The following is a 23,468-nucleotide window of genomic DNA, read 5'->3' as shown; positions in this document are numbered from 1 at the left end:
CCCCAACCTTTAGCTCTTTTATTTTATGGTGTATTTAACACCCTTGTTTTCAATGAATAACACTGCTCAAAGTGTCTGAGCACCTTGGATTCGCTATTAAGAACTCTGGAGAAATCTGTTTCCAATTACGTTGTGGAAGAAGCATCTATTGTTTCTCCGAGTGCAAAGGGAGCTGCTGGGGGAGCCCCCTCTGTCTGGACGACGGTCATTAACATACAGCTAATACCCCCGAGGGTGGCTGGATGAATGACGGTTAGTGGGGTTAGGTTTCACAGGCCCTCTGGTCCTGTCTGGGTCGCCCACTGCCGAGCCGGCAGACCGAGGCGGGCGTATGGATCTGCGAAACTTCACAGCTCGATTTATCAAGGAAGCACCGCGTCTCACTGACCTTGTTAAAAATGGCCCGTCTAGACACTAACAGAGGTGAGTTGTTAAACACAACACGTGCTCCCACACCAACTGAAACATGTGAATTATACCCCCATCCTTCAATAATATAAGAGTGCTGCTTAGATGTTGCACATATATTATTCATTACAAGCCTCTTGAACCAAAAAAGTCCTGAAGAGCCTTACAGCCGGTGAGAAAATCTATAAGCATGAATAATCTATTTCTAACGCCTTTAGCTTAGATCATAGCAGAGGTGAGAAAATCCATTTGATGATGCTGAAGACTACTCCTCGCCACGTTCAAACAGATATGGGAAATCGATCAGTTGTACAAGTCATGACTTTGAACAACAACAATGAACATGGCTGACTACCCCTTTTCCTTCCGAGTCCCAAACAAATACTGTACTTTTTACTCCACTGCGAAAGAAATATTGGAATATTTAGTTAAGGTCAGGCTTCAGCAGTCCACCTGTACCTGGATATGTCATAATGTACCACGCGTCAAACTGAAACAACAACAACAACATACACTAGATTTAAGGATGGTTGTTTGTTACGCCCGTCAACAAAAATAACCAGAAATGTAGTGCTTTTCAAGAAGGAAATTTATTTTGACATTTCGGATGCATGTGAGCCACAAAGGGCTTCATTCCAGAAGATAATTTGGCCAACTCCGACAACATTTGTGTGACAAATGTCTCATTTTGGAATGAAACTCTTAAATCTCTAAAAATACAATGGTCACTGTCGTGGAAGTGAAAGTGAAAGAATTAATTGCACCGTATTACAATGTTGTAGAAAGTAAACTGCATTAATGGCGTGACAGAGACAGACAACCTCGTCAACCAGTGAATCTCAAGAGGCACATAATGGGAGTGGAAGAGAGCCACTGGCCACGTCCACATGCGCACAATGGGCTGCAAAGTTATTTTTCCCCACTCATTTCTCTCAAGCCATTGGTCCTGGAGCTACAGGAATTGATTTAATAATAACGCCGCTTCATGTGAATCCATTTTCTCTGACCTTTTCAAACGTATCTTTGGAACAAATAATGTGCTGATTATAATCCTTGGCGAAATCGAGTAGGAAAATCTGGCTACGCTGACACAGCCTGTGTGCATGCATGTAAACAGCATGTGATTGGTGTGCAAACATCCAGTGGAATGCTCTGTGTACACAAATGCCCCCCCCCCCACTGAGGACAGGACAAACAGAGGAAATGAACGAGAATGTTAACTTTTACAGAACATAACAGGGGGGCAGAGGCTGGAAAGACACGCATAAAGTAAACGTCTCTGCTGATTGGTTAATCCAAAGCAAAAATTACCTCTTCACTTAGTTCCTGTTGCTACAGCTGTCGCTGATGGTTCATGATATTGTGCATGAAAACCCCTGATCTGATGCTCTGTCTGGAGGCAGGTTGGAAATGGAGAAAAAGATATATACAGCATAAAAAAAACATACCCAGGCCTGCTGTGAAAGAAGAATGTAGAAGAATGAAGTATGACACCACTGTGCAGTTTAGACAACGGAGAACCAACAAAACACAAAAATGGACAGACACAGAAAGAAGGAGACTTTTTTGTACCATCAATTTAAATTCATATTGTTCCCTTTTAACTCTGCTGGTAGGCCTGCTTTAATGTGTGCTCGACAGTTCCCCTGAAACAAAACAACAGCAAGCTTCGCTTGTCCTAACGGCATCCACTGATGTGATGGATGCAAAGAAGTAATGCATACATGTTGTGACGCGGCCGATGAAAAACCTTCAAAATAATTTCCAGCCAAAGAGAATTTTTAGGAAAAGACTTTCAATTAGTGCTTAGCTGCCATCAGCAGCGGTCAACATCATGGGTAGGGACTTGTGTCTTCTTATTATAAGCAAGTGCTTTGGTGCAATTGCCGAAGATCAGCACTGCTACAGAGAACAGTCTTATGACAACTGTGTTGTCTTTTGTGAGTTAAAAATAAAGCCAAGAGCAGAAAATATCGTCCAAACCATCACAATGCGGTTTACGTTTCACCCCAGTTGTGATGGATAGGAATGTGCTGGCCAGTGACAAAGAGCACCCACATTCCTGCAAGGCTTAAGGGTGTGAGAAGTCAGATGGCACACAGCAGCATCGCCGCCGCCGCTCCCTCAGTCGCCCACGTCGCTGTCCTGGTCGCCTATTAACCACAGGAAGCGGAAGCTGAGGGCCAGCAGGGCAGTGCCTAAAAGGTCACCGAAAGCGGTCAGGTAAGGGATGGAAAAACTGTCAGGGTCTTTGCCTTTCCGCCACATCAAATGCACCATCCAGTCTGCAATACACAACAGCAGGAACACCTGGGGGGGAGAGAGAAAGAAAGGATTAGACTGTTTCGTTTTTTTTGGCACAGGATTTTACCAAATCATCAACAATTTGAACACTAAGTGATACTGGGATCTGAGCACTTGTCAAATACAGATGACCAACATTCTGTACCGTCTCTGAACACCTCATAACATGGATGATCTCTATACTGTCCCTGAACGCCTCACCAGAGCAGCTGTTGACATATCTTCTACGTAGACATAGTATAAATCCCACAAATTAAGCAAGTGATTGTTGAAATGTCAGCTTTCCAGGGTACTGTCATGACATTGCCTGTTACAGCCCCAATTTTAGAATCGTTACACCTCAGGAGGAATTAAATGTACAGCTATAGGTACTGCCATCTGCTTTATAGCCATATGTTTGAATGCAAAAAAAAGCTTTTAGAGTTTCCATTGGTTGTTTGGCAAATGTTGGAGGCCATGAAACAGTCAGATAACAACCACTGCATGAAACACTGCCATTTTGTTCTTCTTCTTTTTCAGTTCAACAAACAGCACAACCAATACTTCATAATTTAATCAGTGAGCTTTAGAGGTGCTAAGAAGAGGCAGTCCCAGTGTAATTATAACCAAACATTAGAAGGAAAAGCGAGGATAGAAAAGGATTGTGTTACCAAGGCTGGGAGGGGTAAGTGCTTTAAAATGCTGGGCAGAATGCAGAATGCCATAAACACTTAAAAAGTGAAGTGTGAACAGTGAAGCAAAGGAGTAATGGACAGACAGAGTAGCAGACTGAGAGATGAGTTAAGAGAGTGCTATTCATAATTCAAGTTTTCATGCATGGAGGGAACGGTGCCGTGAGAAAATGAGAAGTCTATTAAAAGATAAGGATGAGTCTATAATTTAAGAGGAAATGAGCTGTCCACAGCAGGCAGAGCAAACAGTATTAAAAACAAAAAAAGGATTGTAGTCAGTGAAAAATACTGACAGGGGAAGAATACAAGCAGGGATGATGGCATCAAAAGACAGGAACAATTGATTATGACAACCTATTTTTTTGTGTGTAGAAAACACAGTAATTTATGAAGTGTGATAATGTCTTGACAGTCCAGACCTTGAATGTGGAGGAATTCTTGTGATGGACCGCGTAATGCAGTTAAACCGTTTTAGATTGACCAGTTTACGCGCTCGCACATGGCAGCCATAAATTATCATGCGACGTGCTGCTCCAACCAATTAGAATCATTCTGAGAGTCGGTGTTTTGCCCAAAGATAATTCAATGTGAATAAGAAGAGCTGGTACCAAACCGCTAAACCTGTGATTAATGGATGACCTATTCTACCTCCTGAGCTGTAATCACCCCACCTGCTCATGTATAGGTGTGTATAATTAATCCAAACAGATATATACTTTATGACTCTACACGGGTAAGCTAGTAAATTACAGCCTACTAATTATATAATGTTTACCCACAATTCAAATGAAATTACAACCAGTTAATGCAAATGAAGTATGACATTTTGACAGTTACCTAGTAATGTGGCCACAATTATAAATAGCAAGCTGTTACCCAAACAGGACTGAGTGAAATATTTAGCGAGATATATTTGAGCATCAAAATTGAATCAATCAAAAATGACATCTCCTGTATTGTGTTCACTGTAAGATAAGATTTATTATTATTTAGATTTGCTGGAGATAAGACTGATAACGTGATCTTCAGACCATGAGGCGCTTTCCTAGAGAACCTTTAATACACCTACAGTATTATTCCTTTGTATTTGACCATGTACTGACCTCAGGACCTCTAGCCTTAGTATTATTAAATGTTCCAGTATCATAATTCCCATGAAAATCACCATAGTCTATGCATATTCATCACGGTTTCACTTTGAGTAACCTTTTCAGAGTTAAGACTCTGACTCCAAGTGTCAAACTACTTTTTAACTTTTACTTTTTTCTTTGACAACTCCATGGCTTATTGCACTATGTTGCCTTAGTTTCATTTGCATTGCCTCATTCTTGATATGCTGATAAAGCATTGTTGTTGCTTTGTTATATTTGGTACAGTATTTTGGTATGGTATTTGCTACGACCTTCAGTTTTATTCACTGTGGATGTGTGTAAAACCATTCACCACTGTCTGCCTGCCAACATATGCAGTCAATTTAGACTCTGGTCAATTTAACATTATTCTCCATCCTTCGTTTCTGCTCACAGACTGTACTGTTAGGCTCGCAGAGATATCACAATGAGTCAAGCTGTTCTGCAGAAATGTTTCAATTTCTTCCCTAATATTCTATGGCTTTCACTTTAAATAGAGCATTATCAAACCACACCATGTGCAATTTCCTGCTTATCATCAATATTAAAGAAACACACTGTTATAGTGGTTTTCACTTTCACTGGCAGACATTATCAAGTTTCACCATGGAACTGACTGATTTTCCAAAATCTGTTTCACTCCGTGTTGGGCGGAGAGAAAATATGACACCACAGAGGAAACTGCAATGGATATGAGTGTGTTTTCCAGGTTTCTTTGAAATGCAGGTCATCTGTGAATTATTTCTCTTCTTGGGGTTCCTGCAAGCCAATAATGAAATGCATTTGCATGGATAAAGCGATTAGAGTTTCAGATATGCAGTGATAAACCGGGGTCGACTGAAGGCAGTGACTGAGGCTATGTTGCTTTCTTCTTTGATTTCTTTTACGCAGTGCTCAAACAATCTTCTGCAAATACAATAAAAAAATAAATACATATTCCATATAAAATCAGGGATTATGAATGAAAATAGAAAAAAAATCAAACCACACTTCCATTATGCACATTTAAAATTAGGAGCTTCTGTGCTTCTGTCAATTGAGTTGAATGTCAATCAGGCTGGTGAGAAGGGCATACGTTTTATAACCATCTTCAGAGCCCGGGTTGAAGTACAGGTGGAGAGGTTTACTGAAGGTGCAGCCACTGCACAAGTATACCCTGCTCATTATCCTCTAACACCCACGCATTTGTGTTCAGAGATAAAGAGCTCAGAAAGATCTTCTTTAACTACTGACTTCAATAGCTGCACAGTTTTTTCGATTCCTTTCCTGATGGCAGACTCATGAGTCCTGGTCAGGTTTCCTTTCCACCTTGATGTATTTTGGAGTTTTCACATTTAAAACAACAACAAAGTAAATCGGCTCAATTAATAAACTCACAGTTTTTGGACCTCTAGCAAAAAGTGAACTCCCAGTTAGCAAGCTCATTAGGTCAGAGAGATTTATTTTCTGTCTGCAGTAACTTCGAAATAATGGAATATGTGCTACAATGTTAGGGAAGAGGTCAAAGGAGTGGTGCAGTAATGTAAACAGTACAGTAAAGGGAAAAAAGAAGACCTGGGATTCATAGTGACATAGTCTGGCATTGTAAATAAGCAATTAGCTAGCCAGCTACAGTCTACAGCTACCTCTTCAGTATAGGAAGTATAGCCATGACATCACTATTCTCTCTACAATAAATATTTCAGATGCTAATTAATTTAGTTGGACACTTGTCATTGTGACTAGATTAGATAGAGTGATCAACACCTGAACATTACTGGCTAAAGTAGCAGTAGTAATAGTTATTAGATATAGCAATCATATTGTGGCACTATTGCTACTACATCGCACTCGCTCAATCTGGTTTATCTGTGCATATATAACTACATACTCTCAACTCTGCTATGAGCTGCTTGGGCTTTTCTCTGCCATGTCATGTAGCTGGGACTGAAGCACCCTTAAAGCAGCTTTACTGGCTACAGACTTAATTGATCTGGAAAGTCTCCAACTCTGCAGTGGCCAAGACTACATTCTAATGTTCCATATATACATTAAAGATTAAGGGAGGCTTAAAAAGCTGTCAAGCAAAGCAAGCATCCAGTGCATACGCAAAAAACGCACCAAATACATTTTTAAAATTCCAGATGTTAAGACGGATCATGGCGCACCTGAAGATGTAAAAGCAGCCATTCATTATTCAGGTTGCTACTTCATAATTATCTTAACTTCTATCTAAACATAAGCATAAACAGAAGTCAGATTCCTTCAGGCATCGCCTGAAACCACAACGCTCAAGGAATTCACAGAATACACATACCAATTTCTCCTCCTCCATACAGGTATTGAACTGAAACACATCCATGAGCTTGTATTTTTTTCCAGTTACAGACTGTGCTCTGTTTTTTATAAAAATATACCTCTGCCTTTTTAGATGTCCTAATATTGAGAAATTAGTTAAGACATTAACGCAAAAAAACCTTTCAAAAGAATGTCTTATATAACTACTGTAGTGAGCTATAAAATTTGAGACTTTGCAAGACCTGCAGAATCCCTTTAAAAATTATGAAGACTGATGAGCAATGACTGCTTTGGAACGCAAAAGTTTCTCACACTTTAAGACCTGCATTAATGTGCTCACCTGCAGTAGAGTAGTAGCCAGGTAGACAGATATAAAGATGGGAGTCAGGGTAGTGTGGCCCCTCTTCATCAGGTGAATTGTGTAGAGAAAGATCAGGTGACCAGGGATCACTAATAGAAGGAGTACCTGAGCTGATCTGTGATTGGCTCCTGAGAAAAGACGTAAAGGATTGTGAAACGAAGATTAATGGTTAATTTGAAATAATGAAATACTGTATTTGCAAAAGAAAACTATGTAAAGGTATTTCTTTTAAAAGATAATGGCATATGTGACTGTAAAGTGCCTTGAGATGACTCCTGTTGGGATTTGGCGCTATACAAATAAAACTGACTTGAATTGTGGGTTTGATATAATGTGGTATTCGCTTATCTGTTGATAATTCTCCACTGATCCACTGTGAGATGCTGGTATTTCATGCATTTTCAATTGTTCCTATTTCCAGAGAAGAGGTTTGGAGGCTGCTGCTTGTCCTTCGAGACCATGTCTTCCTTTGACAACACCTTTTGTGATGAGTCAGGCGTTCTTTATTTGGAAAATTCTATATCTTTGATAAGGATGCTTTTGTAACTCTCAGCTCACAAAGCTTGATATATTGACCATCTGATGGTGTGATCACCTGATCATCATCAGACATCACTTATGTACAATGTCGTCTTAAATATTTGGATCGAACTGTAAGTGCTGCCCATCTATAATATCAGAGTTGGAGACATATGCAATTTGATTGGTGGTCTATACAGTATGTGTGCTTGTCCTGACCTATACCACAGAAGGTTCGACAGGGGTAGTAGCAGCCCTTGGCCTTATCAGGAACTTCTCCAGGAGCACAGTGCAAATGCAGGTGAGTGGAGATCCTGCTGGACTGAATAGCCACAAGGTTACCCCCAATGCCTGCAAAAAAAGAAAAACGTATGGTTCATGACTAGAGCAGAACATTCAGCGTAAAAGTCAATCAATTTATTATTTAATACATCTACTGTACTGGCTTTTAGTAACTCAAGTGGTGATGTACTGGAAACCACATACAAAGAAAAAGAGGCGGGCTGTGCCTCAGACTTCTGGATTGTGATTGTAGTGGGTGAATTTAATTAGACACTGCCACCACCTCAGGGTGATGTCCACTTAATTCAATCGAAAGTGGCTCTTTGTCTGCCCGGTGACATTTAATTGGAGCAATACTAGCTTTCCCACTGGGCCTGTAAACAGTATGAAGTTTACCATCACACTGGATCTGCCCTGTCTGACCTCACCCCCATCACCTCACACTCCGGCCTCTGCAATTTGTATATGCCACTGATCTGATGAAGGAATACTGAAGAAAGAGCTTAACACACTTTCTGCATCTTTCAGTGAAACAAGAAAAAACAGATTCTTATGTCTGCAGTTAGCCTAGCTTAGCATAAATAAATAAATACCCAAACACAAAACAAATTTTTAAGAAGCTGCACACAAGTAATGCACCTGACTGATGTTTGCCAATTACAGTAACAGTTCAAACAACCCCCTTAAATACCCTTGAAAGACCAAGCTGTTATTTTCTTATGTGTTTGTATGTGTAGATTCAATAAGACATTGTAGTGTGAGTTAGAACATTTTCAGAAATATTATTGTTGCAAAAATCCTGGAAAATAATATTTATATAAAGGTTTAAGAGCAATGCATTTAGTACTGATCATTGTGGATAACCTTCACCAACCTTTAAAAAGCACCCATCAAGACAATTTGTAAGAAGTGCTACATGATGTATTAGGTGAAATCTCTGTGGATCACCTTGATTATAAAACATCTGGGTGGTTGTAACTGCTGAAAGTTTGAACATAATTCTTATTTTAATGAAATATTATTTTGTCAAACTTTGTCAATGGCCATTTTTGTGATCTCTTATTCAAATTCAATTTTAATTTGTTTAGAAAAGGAAATGTTAATCAGGTTAAAACTTATCAGCAATTACCAGCATGTGTATGTTTGAAAGGTCAGTACAAACGTTTTTACAAACATTTGCTTTGAATTCAGTTTATCTGACATGTAGTTATAATTTTAAATTTATTTTCATCAATTATCCCCCGCCTATCTTCGAGTCTTGATGAAGATGTGGATTTTAAAATATGTTTCAATATTAACAAATGAAGGGAGCAATTTGCCATTTTAAATTCATTTTTAGCTTTTTGATATCAAAACATGATCGAAATTGAATCTCTGCACATTTAGATTATGCACTGATGTCAACTTTCTGTCTTGTCCTTCAGGGTTTGGTTTAAGAGGTTGTTCTTACAACTTCAGCAGGGGGGCAGAGGTAGAGTGAAGTAGATTTTGGTGCAATCTGGCTTATTCAGGTCACTGGGTTTGACAGGAGGAATGAAAATGCCGACAGGCTATGTGTGAAACAGCATGGGGGTCTGTGCACCTCTCAGCTGGGCTGCTCTACCCCGAGGGAGGGAGACACAGGGACTGTCTGTTTGCTCATCTCTGCTCCTCTCCTGCAGGTCTAATTAGATTTAGCTTGTTTGAACACAACGTTGTGCCGCGATGAAGCAAACACAGATAAAATATGATGAAAGAACATTGTGGAAAGACAACGGAAATCGGTGAAAGTAAGATGTAAAGCAGCCAGACAGCTTATCGGAAAACAAAACAACAAAAGCAAACAGAGCGAGACGACAAGCGGAGATCTGTACCGAGTGCTGTCTAGTAGATGATATGTGTAGGTTCACAAAGTCAGATCAAAGGCCTCATAATAACACCTGCAGTTGAATTGAAATGTAAAGGCCTATTTCTGATGTAATATACTGTGAGCTAATCAAATGGGAAGAATTAGACCAAGTACAACAGGAAATTAACTGACATCTTGACACTTCCTCAGAACCAGAATACCTTGTAAGACCTTGAATATTAATATAATTTACTCAGCCACAGACACCTTCCACTGCAAGAGAAATTACATATAATAGTTCTAACGCATTCAAATGAAATAATGGAAGTCAGTTAGGCCTCTATCTTTTTTATTTAACCTGTCTTTTCTTATCTAGCTCTACACATCTCCTTCTCCACACTTTTTTATACAACACACATCCACACATCCCATCCTTTCCCTCTTTCTATCGGCCCTTTGTTGAATTGGAGTTTTTATTAGGACAGGAACTGTGGTGCATTTTAATCAGCCCAATACACGAGAAGCATGCCTCACAGTTCTCTCACTCGTGAATAAAATGTTGTAAACCAGACTGTAAAAGCGATAAAAAAAATTTAAAAAAAAAAGGTTAGCTGAGACAACACAAAATAAAAACATGCTTGCCCTCGCAAACAGTCACACGCTCGTCTCCCCAGCTGTTCTGTGGCGCCAATACATCTAAACGGAAACCCAATTACAGCCAGAATTGTACTCCATCTCATTAAAATGTGTCTCATTAATGCCATTTAATTAAAAGCGTATCTGTTGTTGTGGAGGTGCCAGAGCCCTGGCAACAAGGGCTGAGTCTGGTAGAGGGAGATGGAAGCAGGGGGAAATGGAAGACGACCAGTTTTATGAAGTGGGGACAGACGGACTGCAGCTGAGTGCCTAAACCTGTCTCATTAGGTAACTTATTTATACTGATGAGCATTTGGAGTCTTATTATATCCAGGGACTGTAGAGTGAGCTCACTGGCTTCTTGTTTTCACCCTGACATGGTTTCACACCAGGAAGCTACACAGTACAAAAAATGTACTCAATTGTGTGTCATCCATGTTGTATATAAAGATATGTACATATTGTAGGGTTAAGAAAACTTTATTTCTTAGCACAACTATGTAATGATACTCAAAAGTTCATGGCTCTAGCATGGCCCAGCTTGCAGCCGACCTGCTGTCAGTCACCACAGTTTCATTTCCCCCAGGAGTGTTGATGATGTAGGATGATAGCCATCCTTTCCCTGATCCAGTCTAAATAAATTTTATTTTAATTTCCTTAGATTCAGCCCAAATGAACCAAGCTATATGTTTAAGGCACCCTTAGATTTCTCTTTGATTCAGCCTTTTTTGTGGTTGGGGTCTTTGGATACAGATAACTGGCATTCTGTACTGCCACTAAAGACCTCACAGCTACACTCCCTAAAGTCCCTGTGCACCAGAGCAGCAGCAAACGAGCAGCTAGCCCTGGTCCAGACTAATTGGGCCTCATGTGCTGTGAGTACAGAATATGTAGACACAGTGGACAGTTGTTGCAGTTTTGGTTCATTAATAATAATAGTCATAAAAAAATCTTGAAATTCACAAAATAAATGGACAATTAAAATATAATATGCAGTGATGTGTAAGATAAGGTGTTATGTTGTGACTATTTGTACCACACACGCAGGTTCGACTCCTACATTAGGTGGCCATCTTAGTGGGATTCTGAACACAACACACCACTTTAACATTGAATCTTGTGACCTCTGTGTCCTGTATCTTGACAGAGGACAAATATGTGAGATTAAAGCAACCTAACCTCGCACACAATGGAGTTTCTTCACAGGATTTGGGATGCCATCACAAAAAACCTACTGTTGGGTCTTTGACCTGATTCTCCATGTCTGTTTGTGTTTTAGAAACCAGCAATTGCAAACCTCAAAGCCTCTGAGATTGAAGGAAGACGAGAGAGGGGAAGAGTGCCCATACGGTGACTCACCATTGACAACTGGGTTGTACACTACGATGCCAGCCAGATTTGGGTCAGATACGGTTTTGTCCAAGATGAGTCCTCCAATGCTGCAGAACACAATATAATTAGATCATTAACTGGTGTTACTCTGTGTACAAAAGATGGACAGAGAGAGAAGCAAAGGGGTATGGAAAAAGACAGACAGAGCATTGTCTTTCTCTTAATGATGTCCACAGTGGACTGGTGTGCTTGTCTGTAAACTCAGTTTCAATGAATGAGAAACACCAAGAGACAATTAAGGATTAAAGACTTTTCACTTGTTTTCAGCAACGGCGGTGCAGAGACGCTCTCTTTTCTCCCACTCAGTGTTGAGTGTTTTGTTGTAATTAAGAATATTTGTTCAAAAGTCTAACTGTAACTATAATGACCCGGCTGAAATAAAAGAAGTTTGCTTTCTGGTCCAGCAGAGGGAGTTTTACAAATTCATTATCTACTTGACCATATTGACAAGGGACGTCTTGATCATGTTTTGTTAACCACAATTCTTTATTATTGGCCGTTGCCAATACCGAGTCCCATCTAAAACATACCATAATACGGTACCTAGGAGAATGTGTCTCCTTCTTCTTTCGGCAAAGTAAACCTGCTGCTTGTTTCATGCAATGAAGGTAATCAACCTTTATTTTTATGATCTTGACACTGTTAGACAGCCACAGCAGTTACACATGCGTTTGTATTTCTTTCACCCCTATACATTGTTCAGTCTAATACAACGAACAAAAGAGAGTTCTGTCTCAATAATCTTAGTGTTCAGTGTTGCCACTTAATGTGTTCATGTATGTGTCCCCAAATGAAGCATGAATGGTGGGTGATGTGTCGTATGAATTGGTCTTTACTGATTAATGTTCAGCACTTGCTGGAACAAACTACCAGTAACATCAAACAGGGTATAGATGTCTTTTGGTAAAACAATCAATAATCAAAGATGCTTCCCTACTTTGCAAAACAAGTATAACAAACTGGAGGACTCACCTGCTTCTTGCCACCCAAGTGAGGCAGAAGAAGTAGCACAAACAAGTGACACTGAATTACATGGTATTGTGGGGGCTGAGTTCAAATTAATTCAAACAAATTGCACGTCATTTTGAATCGCCCGACTAGAGAGAGTGAGTGAGAGCGAAACAATCATTCCCTTCCTGCTGGTAGTGTTTGTAAGGCTGCCAGGCTCAAGGGGACCCAAGGGTATACAGTATGTGCTTGGATGCTGCAATTCATTTCGGGGATGAGTCATTGAGTCATCAAGCAAACCAGACGCTAGGAACCACAGACACAGATTAGCTGTTCTTTCCCCTTTGAAGACTAAACACACGGTTACATACACATACACAAACACACACACCTGCTGATGAGCATGGCAATGATGACTGGCTCCCATCCAGAGTAGAGCAGGGTGCGGCTGGCTGGGTGCTTGGAGGAGATGACGATCCACAGAGGAGTCAGACACATGAAGAAAGCCCAAACCAGCCACGACACAAACGGGTAGGGATCTGGGAAAGAGGAAATGAGGTTTTAATTTCTCCCGGTTTATTTTTTTTCTCATGTTTCTGCATTATATAGACGCACGAGCAGATCTGCAACATATGTGAAAACTCTCACTCTATCTGTTCAACAAACGGGTACAGCCAGCAGCTGGGTAGGTACATCAATAAAGTTCCCTCTATTACCATACATCTTACCATTTTGAAAGTGTAATTAGGGTAAGGCACCTGCTTTAAGCCACCACCATATCCCCAGTAGGATCCTCTTCCAAGCATTAAATAAGTGTCATTAGAAAACAGTTTTAGATTTATGGTAAATGGACTGCACTTACATTGCACTTTTTTAACTTAATAGACAAAGCACTTTAGATTTTTCCTCTCTTTTACCCACACACACTTTCACACAGAGCGTGAGCAGATGCCAGAGTCGCACAATGCTGCATGAAATATGACAAAATACGAAACATCTTCAAACTATTTATTTATTTTTTTTGTGCTCTCACACTGAAGAGTGGTAAGGATGTAGATGCTCCTCCTTCATACACATGTTCTAATCTAGTTATTCAGTTTTAGGATGAGGACAACATGTGGAATAACAAAAACTGAGAGGCTCTTAACATTACTTTGCGATGTTTGTTTACTGGGTTACATGTACAGCCAGAAGATGAAAATGAGAGGTTTCTGGGATGCAGTGCAATAATACATATTGCTTGTGTGTATTATGCATTTCACACAGTAAAAGAGTGATTTCAGGCCTCCAGGTTTTGGAAGTAAAAGTCTCATTTATTTTTCTACAAAGATAATGTTAGATCTCTTAATCTGGAACACTTCCAAGAACATAAAAACCTGGTGATTCTATCATCAGTACAAAAAAAATGTATGAATTGTTGATTTACATGAAGCTGGAAAGGGTCACAAAGTGATGACAAAGTGAAAGACTTTAGAAACTCAGCAGTCTACAGTTTAACAATCTACAAATGGAGACACTGTGGGACTGTGGCTCCTCTACCAGTCAAAATGACCCCAAGAGCACAACAAACACTCAAGAACCAACCTCTAAGTGACAGCCAAAGATTTGAAGGCATCATTGGAACTGGCTAACATCTGTGTTCATGAGTCTACAGTATGTAAAACATAGAACAAACACGGTGTCTATGGCAGGACACCACAAAGGAAGCTGCTGCTTACAAAAAGAACATTGCTGCACGCCTGAAGTTTGCCAAAGAGCACATAGACACTCTACAGCAGTATTAGCAAAATGTTTTGTGGACTGATGAAACTAAGATTGAAGTATTTGAAAAAACTGTTTTGTTCAGTGCTAAAAATCTCAGAGACACGAAGACACTGTGTCTAATCACATTCTTACCTTAGATCACTTAGCATTGGACTCAAGTAACACTGTGAGAAATCTCTGAGTTATCTTTGACCTCTACTGATACACTGAGCTCCTCTCCTCTCCTCTCTCCTCTATTCATTCTGGTTATGAGCCAGTTCTTAATATCAAACCAGTTCTTCATCTTTTCAAAGAAATGGGTTCATAGTGGCCCCTGTTGTCTAGGCAGTTTATTATAAGGGACTGTGTTTTTATGTCAAGTTGCTTATTACTACTGGTAATCTTGGGTTGCAGACTCTCGACTTAAACCAAAACACAGCTAAATTGTGCAACTGATGATACATCACTGATAGTTTCTTTAGTAGTCCCATGGGAGCTCTCTCTCATCCTTGACTAGTTCTATAGTTCTATAGGGAGACATAGAGTGGGATTCAAAGACTGTGCAGATTCTGTAAGTGTAAAATACGTGCACATCATGTCGATCTTGTTCAACATGCCAGCAGTGATAAACACAGAAGAAATGGAGCACAGTTCTCACCAATCAATAACCTTAAGTCTGTTCTATGCAACTTCTTTATATTCATCGTCACAGGGGGTATGCACAATAGTGCTGCAGTGAAATCCTGCTGTGCTTATGATGATATTTTTTATGAGCTGTCAAATTGATTATTACAGGGAGATCTGTAATAGAAGGACTATTTGTCATTATATGGCAGAAACGTTACTTTAAGATATATAAGACTGGATATGCTTTTTTCAGTTTAGCTTAGTTGTAAAGATAAAAATCAGGGTATATGCAGCTCTATGCAGCTTCTTTCAGCTCAAGGATTCCAGCAGCAATACACGTGAATATAATTTGTTATTTTCTATAAAACTGTACATATATTATCTGTCTAGGTAATATTGGATTGTATGCTCAGGTTAAAGATAAGCTGGTTAACTACATGGAGCTTTCAGCAGGTAAAGAACCAAATATTTCACTGAACCTCACCGATCCACAATCTACAATGCTTCAAAAGCTCAACCCCACAGGCCCAGTGCAACACTGAGACAGCATACAGCGTGACACATACATGAGTTATCTCACAGTTCATCTTTCAGAAAGGCTAGAATTTGAGCACACGTATGACTTGATAATGAGCTTTCCAAGATGAGAGTTGAAAATTTAGCAACTAGCAGTAGAGAACTTAACCAAACATCAGCAATTTAACTCCATCTCTTCTATTTTTTCCCCATTTGTCTCCATTATGGATTCAGTGCTCTTGTGGATTACCCAGCATCACCACATCCATACAAACACCCATAGCACACATGTTTACAAGCTCTTGCCCCATTTCTTGGTGTTTGGGCTTCAGCTCATGCTCTCAATATCCCTACTTTATCTATTGTCGAGCCCTCTCACTAAATAACTGTTTATTAAAAGCTATATAAATAAACTGGGCTTGTCTCCTGCAGCTAGTGTCTCGACTGCATCTCATTTCTACTCCGCTTGTTTGCTTTGAATTGAGAAAAATTTGATACATTAAGTTCTTATCTGTATAGATAATCACGTGATTTATATTCTGTTTAGTTAAAAGTAAACTGGCCATTAGTTCCAATTTAGCAGGGAAGTGTCAGCGTGACTGGGCTCAAGAACAACAGAGCCACTGTCCTCAGTGCGACACAGCCTGAAAGCCTTGCTGCACTGGCCTGCCATGGAAATCCGAAATCTGAAGTGTGTTTGATACATTCTGCTCACGGCACTCAACTGCTCCTTTCATAGCAGAGAACGTCTATATGATATAACTTGATGTGACAGCGGAGTTAATACGAGACGCTTTCCAGAGGAAACAGCTTCCAGGGTTGTGTACTAAGTAAAACAGGGTGGTGCAAGACAGGTCTGGGTGCGGCATGAATTAGACACGTGGAATATGTGGTCGGAGGAAAAGAGATGGTCTGTTCTACAACTAGAGAGCAGAGCAGCTACAGAGTGAGGGAGGAGGGACCTCTACTGGCTGACCGATGGAAGTGGATCATCTTTAAGCACCACAAGAAGTAAAGATTACTGCCATTCAGTAACAGTTTTCTGTTGTGTGTACAGAGAATTGTTTAATGATATTTTATGAAGCATGCATTCCTCTCAGGGATACTCTTTGTATGGTCATTTTTGTGTTGTCTCACAGCAAATTCAATGTAATTAATGTAATCTCAAGAACGTAACAGGGTTTCACTGACAGCCTGAACGCCGTCACACACAAACTCTACTAAACTCGTCAGCACTCCTGTCTTACTTGGGTTTCTTTTAACCTAATCAAACAGTATAGGTTTAAAAAGTGGTCACCCTAACTGAAATATAAGCACAGATCACAGTTCTAATGCCAGGAACAATCCCAATGATAAATCTCGAAGGTGAAAAATAAATTCCTCCTGATACTTTAGCCAGTGACAGAATACAAGAGGAGATGGACTCAAACTTAATAAAACCACCTATGGAGGTGATCGGTATAATGTGTTTGGCATACAGTTTGTCAGAGTGATCGTAGCAATTATTCACTTACCCAGGCACTTGTATAGGCCCTGACTTATCCAGGCCAGGATAGCCAAGGTTATGAGGTCACCAAAACTGGCAGCAATAGGCGTGGCTACATTATCTGGGTTGATGCCCGTCTTCTTCGAACCCACAATCACACCCACCATAATGATACCTGAACAGAAGAGAAGGAGGACGAGCACTTTACTAATGATCATTAAACCACTGTAAACCAGACGTTGTGATACACACACTCTGTCAGCAACGAAGAGTGTATAATTATAACCTTTAAAGTTAATTACTGTTTAAGAAGGAGACGGGGGTGACACAGCGTCTCTACAGTATTAACAGTTTATTTTAAACTGCTGGACTCAGCTGTCAGTGTGTGTGTTTACCCTGCAGCAGGGAGGCTATGGAGGCCGTGGCCACACTGCTGGAGCACAGCAGCACAACGTGGTTCATCTGGAATTTCCCCACTAGGACCCAGTCGAGAACCACAGCCGCTACAGCAGCAAGGAAACCCACCACAGTGGCCTGAACCTGGAGTAGAGAGGAGAGGGAGATTTACTGTTGTGCTCTTTTATTGATGCGAGGAAACAAACATTTCTATGTGTGTGATAACAAGCCAAGCTGCAGGATTAGAGAAAGACACGTGCTATATACACAGTACAAAATCATTCAACATCATGTCCAGGTACGATTTCTGTGATGTAACACTTCCTGCTTACAGATGTTATTGCATAAGATATTGGACACACTGGGCAGGATGTTGGGGAGTGTGTACAGTGAGTTTATCAGGATGTAGGTAGATGATTAGCAGAGCCTGTCCTGTCTTACTACACAGACCGTAAAGTCAATATGCAGATATATTTGTCTTTCTTCTTTTTTATGCCCAAATAAGGAAAGTACATCGCTATAAAAAAATAAACAAAGTTGAGGTTTTAGACTGGACAAGTCAGTCAACAGATTCTCTGGACTGAGCTTAGTTCTTATGACTTAGTTTCTAGATTTAGAAAAAAGGAAAAAAAGAGAGAGGTCCTCTGCTGTTTAAGGATTAAGGTATTAAGGTAAATAAAAGATAAAATTCTGGACTTTTGTCTGATATTGAAATGTCTTCAGTGTACAGCAAACATTAATGTACTGGCCATGTTGTTCCAGTACTTTCGGAGGAGACTGTAAGTCAATGATTCAAGACAACAAGTGTGTGTGTGTGTGTGAGAGTGAGTGATTACCTGCTTCAGTGCCAGGTTTCCTATGATTAGATTCCACTTCTCTATTGGAGAATCCATCTTACCAACATTGACCTGTGTCAAAAGTAGGGATAGAATTAAAAAAAACATATATAAGAATTTTCTATCACTGCCTACCGCTACTCTTTTTCAAGAGCCCAAAGGTGTGGCCCTCATTCTAAAAAGATCTTTAGTTTGTCTCAAGGTCTTGTCTCCTGTATCTCATCACAGTGCAGTTTTTGTTAAAAAAAACAACCATGTTCTTGCCACACTTCAGTCTGAAATGCAGAGTTTCTCTTTTAAGGACTGAGACAACCTTGAGGATGATTGTGAAACTGTCCAGAACCACCAAAGACAATATACTGTTTTAATAGTACAAGTAGAACTAATACTTTACTAATAAAGTAAATGTTAAACCAGTGTAGTTGCACATTATTTAATTGAAAACTCATCTTATTATAGGTTTTATTCTTTCAGTCATTCTCCAGAGTAGGTCAGCAGAGCTGCAACTAACAGACTCAAATCACCTGTTTGTCTGTAAAATGTCAGCAAACTGTGTAGAAATGTGCATCATATGCACCCATAGCCCAGAACGGCCCCGCTTTATACAAGCCATAGTATAAAAGTCTAATGAAAAACACTACTGAGTTGAACTGTGGGAAATATAGGACCCATTCTGTCAGGTTCTAGAAGGTAACAGAATATGTCAGCGTTTGCTGCTTTGATTTCTTTTCAATCTGTCTCACAAAATTCAGCCTTTTACCAAATACATTTCCAATAACATTCTATAGATTCTGACATCTTCACTTGTTACTGTAACTGCTGAAAAGCTCCTTTCACATTTCTCGATGCCTAACCCTCCACACTGTGAGTCCCTGTCCGTTTCCTAGCTGAGCCTGAGAAGAACAACAGTAACACGAAGACAAACAGTTTTGCAGGACACCACCGTGAAGAATCAGCTCACACTGAGCTCTGCTGTCTATGTTGACACAATGCTGTGAATGTGGAGCCTGCATGTCGAGAGCCGGGGGCCAACAGGAAGAGACAAAAACCAAACAAAGAGAGAATTCTGCTTTGTTATTTCTTCATCTTCTTTGGACTCTCAGACACAGAAACATGGATACACCGACACATTTCTGTGGACACTGTAATTAAACATATTTGTAGAGAGCAGTTGCGTGTGCTTTCACCTAATGCACATGTAAATGCTCGTGGTTCACTCACAGGCAAACCTGTTCTCCCCTCACTGCACTTCCCTTTTTGCACCATTTGCTCTGAGAAGTTAAAGCGGAGCGACAAGTTTGCCACCTGACCGTTCAGTCTCGCTGGCTGCAGCAGCCCGTCCCATTTCCCACTATAGGAAGGCACCAAATTCCTCTGCTAACACTTAATCCACAAAGTTCTTACACCAAAAAACAACTTCTAAATAATTGTTTAAACTTCTCAAAGTAATTAGAACTTCAATTAAGAAACACACACTCAGCGATCTAGTTTTCTGTTTTTGTCTCCATTTGCCCTGACATAGGAGACAATGTCAGAGCTCTAATGACAGCCTGTAATGGCTGCACAGTTTGTCACAGAGCTGACGACAACAACTATACATGGCAAGAGGTTCAGTCTGTGGAGATGAGACATGAATGCCAAAAATTAACTCCACACAAACAACCCCCCCCCAGATGATGACATCACACATCTAGGATAACATCTATGCTTGCTCATGTGTATTACATCACCATTTATGCAGAAGTAAAAAAACGCAGAAAAAAAACTAAGACGTTAGTTCACCATTTCCATGGTTGTGTGTCATGCTGACTGTGTGTGTTTTTCTCACCGCTGTGGACAGCCTGGAAGCCAGGGTCATCTCCAGGTTTCCCTTGAGCCCGAGCAGAGCAGGAACCAGGATGAAGATCTCTGTGATTTGGTGGAAGGCATCCCAGTGCTGTGGGCGACACAGAAGTGAAGTGACTTTAAACACGTCTGACCTTCTAATTTACTCCACTTTCATTTAGACTTGTCAGACGCTAAGCTACCATTTAGATAAGAAACATTCATTATTTGCATAAGCACAGGGAATTAAATCCCTGAGACGACACACTGGTTAATAATCAATTTAAGGGGTCATGTGTTTAAACAGATGGATTCTTGATAGCAGACTTCCTTTCAAAGTGGGCTTAGCATGTAGCAACCACTAGATATCTAACTATTTTAAACCTAAATGTCCTCCACCGTGTCCTCCAAATCAAGGCGAACTTTATTTTTTTATTCATTCTTAATTCAAGATTTCCTAACACTTCCTAACTTTTACCTGTGCCTTCAAATACTAGGAAATATACGTTGTAATAAGGAGAGAAATGTGTGGGAGCATGTAAAGAAACTTGCATTTGCTAGAAAACTCCCAGAGCACTGTAAGTAGCCTGATTCAGGTCGGTTATTAGCATCAGGAGCGTGTGACAACCTGTATTTCAGTTTACAACTGCAGTTCTGTTTCTATTCAGTAATCATAACTGTGTGCTGGTGGCTTTAAGATGCTGACTCTGTAGCTGTGCCTTTTTTGCACCTTCTGTAATTACCTCCCTTCTTACTCTATCATTTGATCTCCTAAAGGCAAAAATAAGGCCCCTAAATACTCCAAAAAACATCAAATACAATTATTTTTCCTCTATCAAGTTAAAGTTCACAGGTCTGGCAGCAGTAATGCGGCAAAACATGCCACTTAGCTAAATGAAAAATAGAAGAAAACAAGATACAAAGTGAACATGAATGTAAACAACAGAGGATTAAGAAAAAAAACTGAAGTGACAAGATCTTTCAGAAACCCACAAATATCACTAATACACACCCAGTAGTTAGTCAAACGTGGAGGAGAAACATGACCACATTTTATAGACTTCCTGCTTCATCTTTGACCAGTTCTAAATGGGGCCTCATTCACCAATGTCTAGCTAAGATTCCTACTTTCTGAGTCCTAAGAATGCAAAAGAATAAAAGATCTGTGCAGATTTTGTCATCCCTTTGTTCTTGCATGGAGGAATTCTATCGTCCACTAAATGGAAACGGAAGAAAAACTTCTGCAGTGCTGCAGCTGAGGCACCGCTGCAGGAAGTGAACAGCAGATGAGCTTCATATCTAGCAGAATCACTAGTGGATAGAAAATAACACACACACGCACACACATACAAAACAATGTGCTCTTGAGTATGTGTAGATTTTACCTAAGAACAAATTCCAAATAGGAAAACTTTGGTGATCATATGAATCTTGGTCAAAACTGTGTAAAAGAACAGTTGGTGAATGAGGCGCAGAATAATTACAGCATTTAATTTGTACTCGCTTTTGGTTTAGTGGTTAAGATCATCTACATAAACTGTTTTGGTTGTTCACACATCTAAGTAAAAAACTTTGCTTGTGTACAGTGTTGCCATGATTAATTAAACAATGTTCACAACTACAAAAATTATTGACAGACTGACCCTTTAATTCTGCTCTGGCTTGAGCTGGACACTGTCTGAAAAACAGCTGTATTGTAACTCAGCTTACCTGCACAATATCCAGCACCACTCCAGCTGATACAGTTCCAAATCCAGCTAGAAAGAAAGGCACCAGAATCTGCAGTGCCATGGCCAGCAGCGACTCCATGGGCATGTTCTGCACAGCAGATCCATGGCCTTCTTCCTCCTCATCCTCCTCCTTCTCCTCATCCGCCTCTGTCCCAGAGAGCCTCCTCTCAGCCAGCATGGGCTCCATTTCTGAGTAGCCTCCCTCTCCGCAGTCAGACAAACTCACGGAAGACCGAGATGCCCGGTCCGTGTGCCGCCGTACTTCTACGTGAGACGTCTCTTGTCTGTAGCCGTTCTGGAGTGAGCCCGCCTCAGGTTTGACTCCAAGATCTACCATGGCTAGTCGCTCCTCCTGCAGCTTGGTATAACCAGTGGGGACCATGGTTTGGAACAAAGAGGCAAATCTTCCAGACGAAACAGGTTTCAGGGAGAGTGCACTCCACCCACCACCTGCTGCACTCATACGCACCATAAGACTAGAGCCCACGGACTCCCCTATAGCTCCTCCCAGAGTCTGTATACTCATCATGTGGTCTAGGGCTGTAAAGTCTCATCTCCCATCATCCAGTCTGAGGACAGTGTCATGTAGTACGAAGTAAAGCTGGTTTACAGTGGCTCATGTGCATCATCCATGTCAGCATCTGGTTTCAGGGACTGGTCTGGACAGTCTGGAGACAGGACACAAGAAACAGAGCAGTGAGAAACTGAAACATCTTACAGTACAGTACAGTACAGTACAGTACATAAACTAGTTTTCAGCCTCTATTCTTGGAAAGTCTTGTGCCTAAGGTGTTTGTCTCACGCATTTTTTGAGGATGTTGAGAATGTGGAAAGTCCGGTAGAGTCAGACTTATGTTTGAATGTGATGTCACAGTAAAAGCAAATAGTAACTACAGTTCTGTTGTTAAATACCCCAGGTTATAGTTTCAGCCACATCTAAACTGCTCTATATCATTTCCAGGCCCTCCATATTAACTTACCTGCCTGTTTCCAGCTCCTCCACATTTGCGGTATTTAATTTTACAGCACAAGCTAACATTCATTGATACTGTCAAACACCAGAATAATGCTAACAGTGGATAACTGTTTATGTTAGCTAACACTGCTACGTTAGCTAGCTAGCCCTATAAAACAGTAGGCAAATACGCTCCCAACTTGCTTGTGCGCTAACCCGGAGAACAGTGGAGAAAGTTACTCAGCAGATATTTAAAAAAAACGTGTTAGTTATAGGAGTCTTTACCACACAACACAGTTTCTCTTTTTGATAAATTACCTTTCTGTTACGGAGACATTTGTTCTGGGAGAAAAGCTGCTGCTCTTCCCTGACAGCAAGAGAGCCGCGTCAGAGAAAACACTGCCGAAGATCGTCTATGTACGCTGGATGTGCGCCTCGGCAGAAAAAAAAAAAGTGGAGGCAACCAGCGTCGTTATAAATGTATTGATGCATTATCTTTAACAGCGTATTCAGGTAAAGGTCACTGATGGGGCGTTTGGGGGCTTAAAATTCCCTCTGTCCCCCCAGAACACGAAAATAGGGTAACTATTTAGGCTGTA

At 40.5% G+C, this 23,468-nt stretch overlaps 1 protein-coding gene across 1 annotated transcript; it reads right to left on the bottom strand.

Annotated features, from left to right (window-relative positions):
* Positions 1-979: 979 nt before the first annotated feature.
* slc41a2b (solute carrier family 41 member 2b) lies at positions 980-23,302 on the bottom strand. Its single transcript, XM_026363279.1, has 11 exons — positions 23,188-23,302; positions 21,895-22,582; positions 20,189-20,296; positions 18,361-18,432; positions 17,524-17,668; positions 17,157-17,303; positions 13,148-13,295; positions 11,776-11,855; positions 7,890-8,021; positions 7,131-7,279; positions 980-2,718 (listed from the first exon to the last, which is right to left on the bottom strand). The coding sequence occupies exons 2-11, from the start codon at positions 22,441-22,443 to the stop codon at positions 2,533-2,535; spliced, it is 1,716 nt and encodes a 571-aa protein (XP_026219064.1). The 5' UTR covers positions 22,444-22,582; positions 23,188-23,302; the 3' UTR covers positions 980-2,532.
* Between the last annotated feature and the right edge of the window lie 166 nt (positions 23,303-23,468).

The sequence above is a fragment of the Anabas testudineus genome, chromosome 23, assembly GCF_900324465.2.
Source record: "Anabas testudineus chromosome 23, fAnaTes1.2, whole genome shotgun sequence".
Lineage (NCBI taxonomy): Eukaryota > Metazoa > Chordata > Actinopteri > Anabantiformes > Anabantidae > Anabas > Anabas testudineus.
This window is presented reverse-complemented; position numbering and strand designations above follow the sequence as displayed.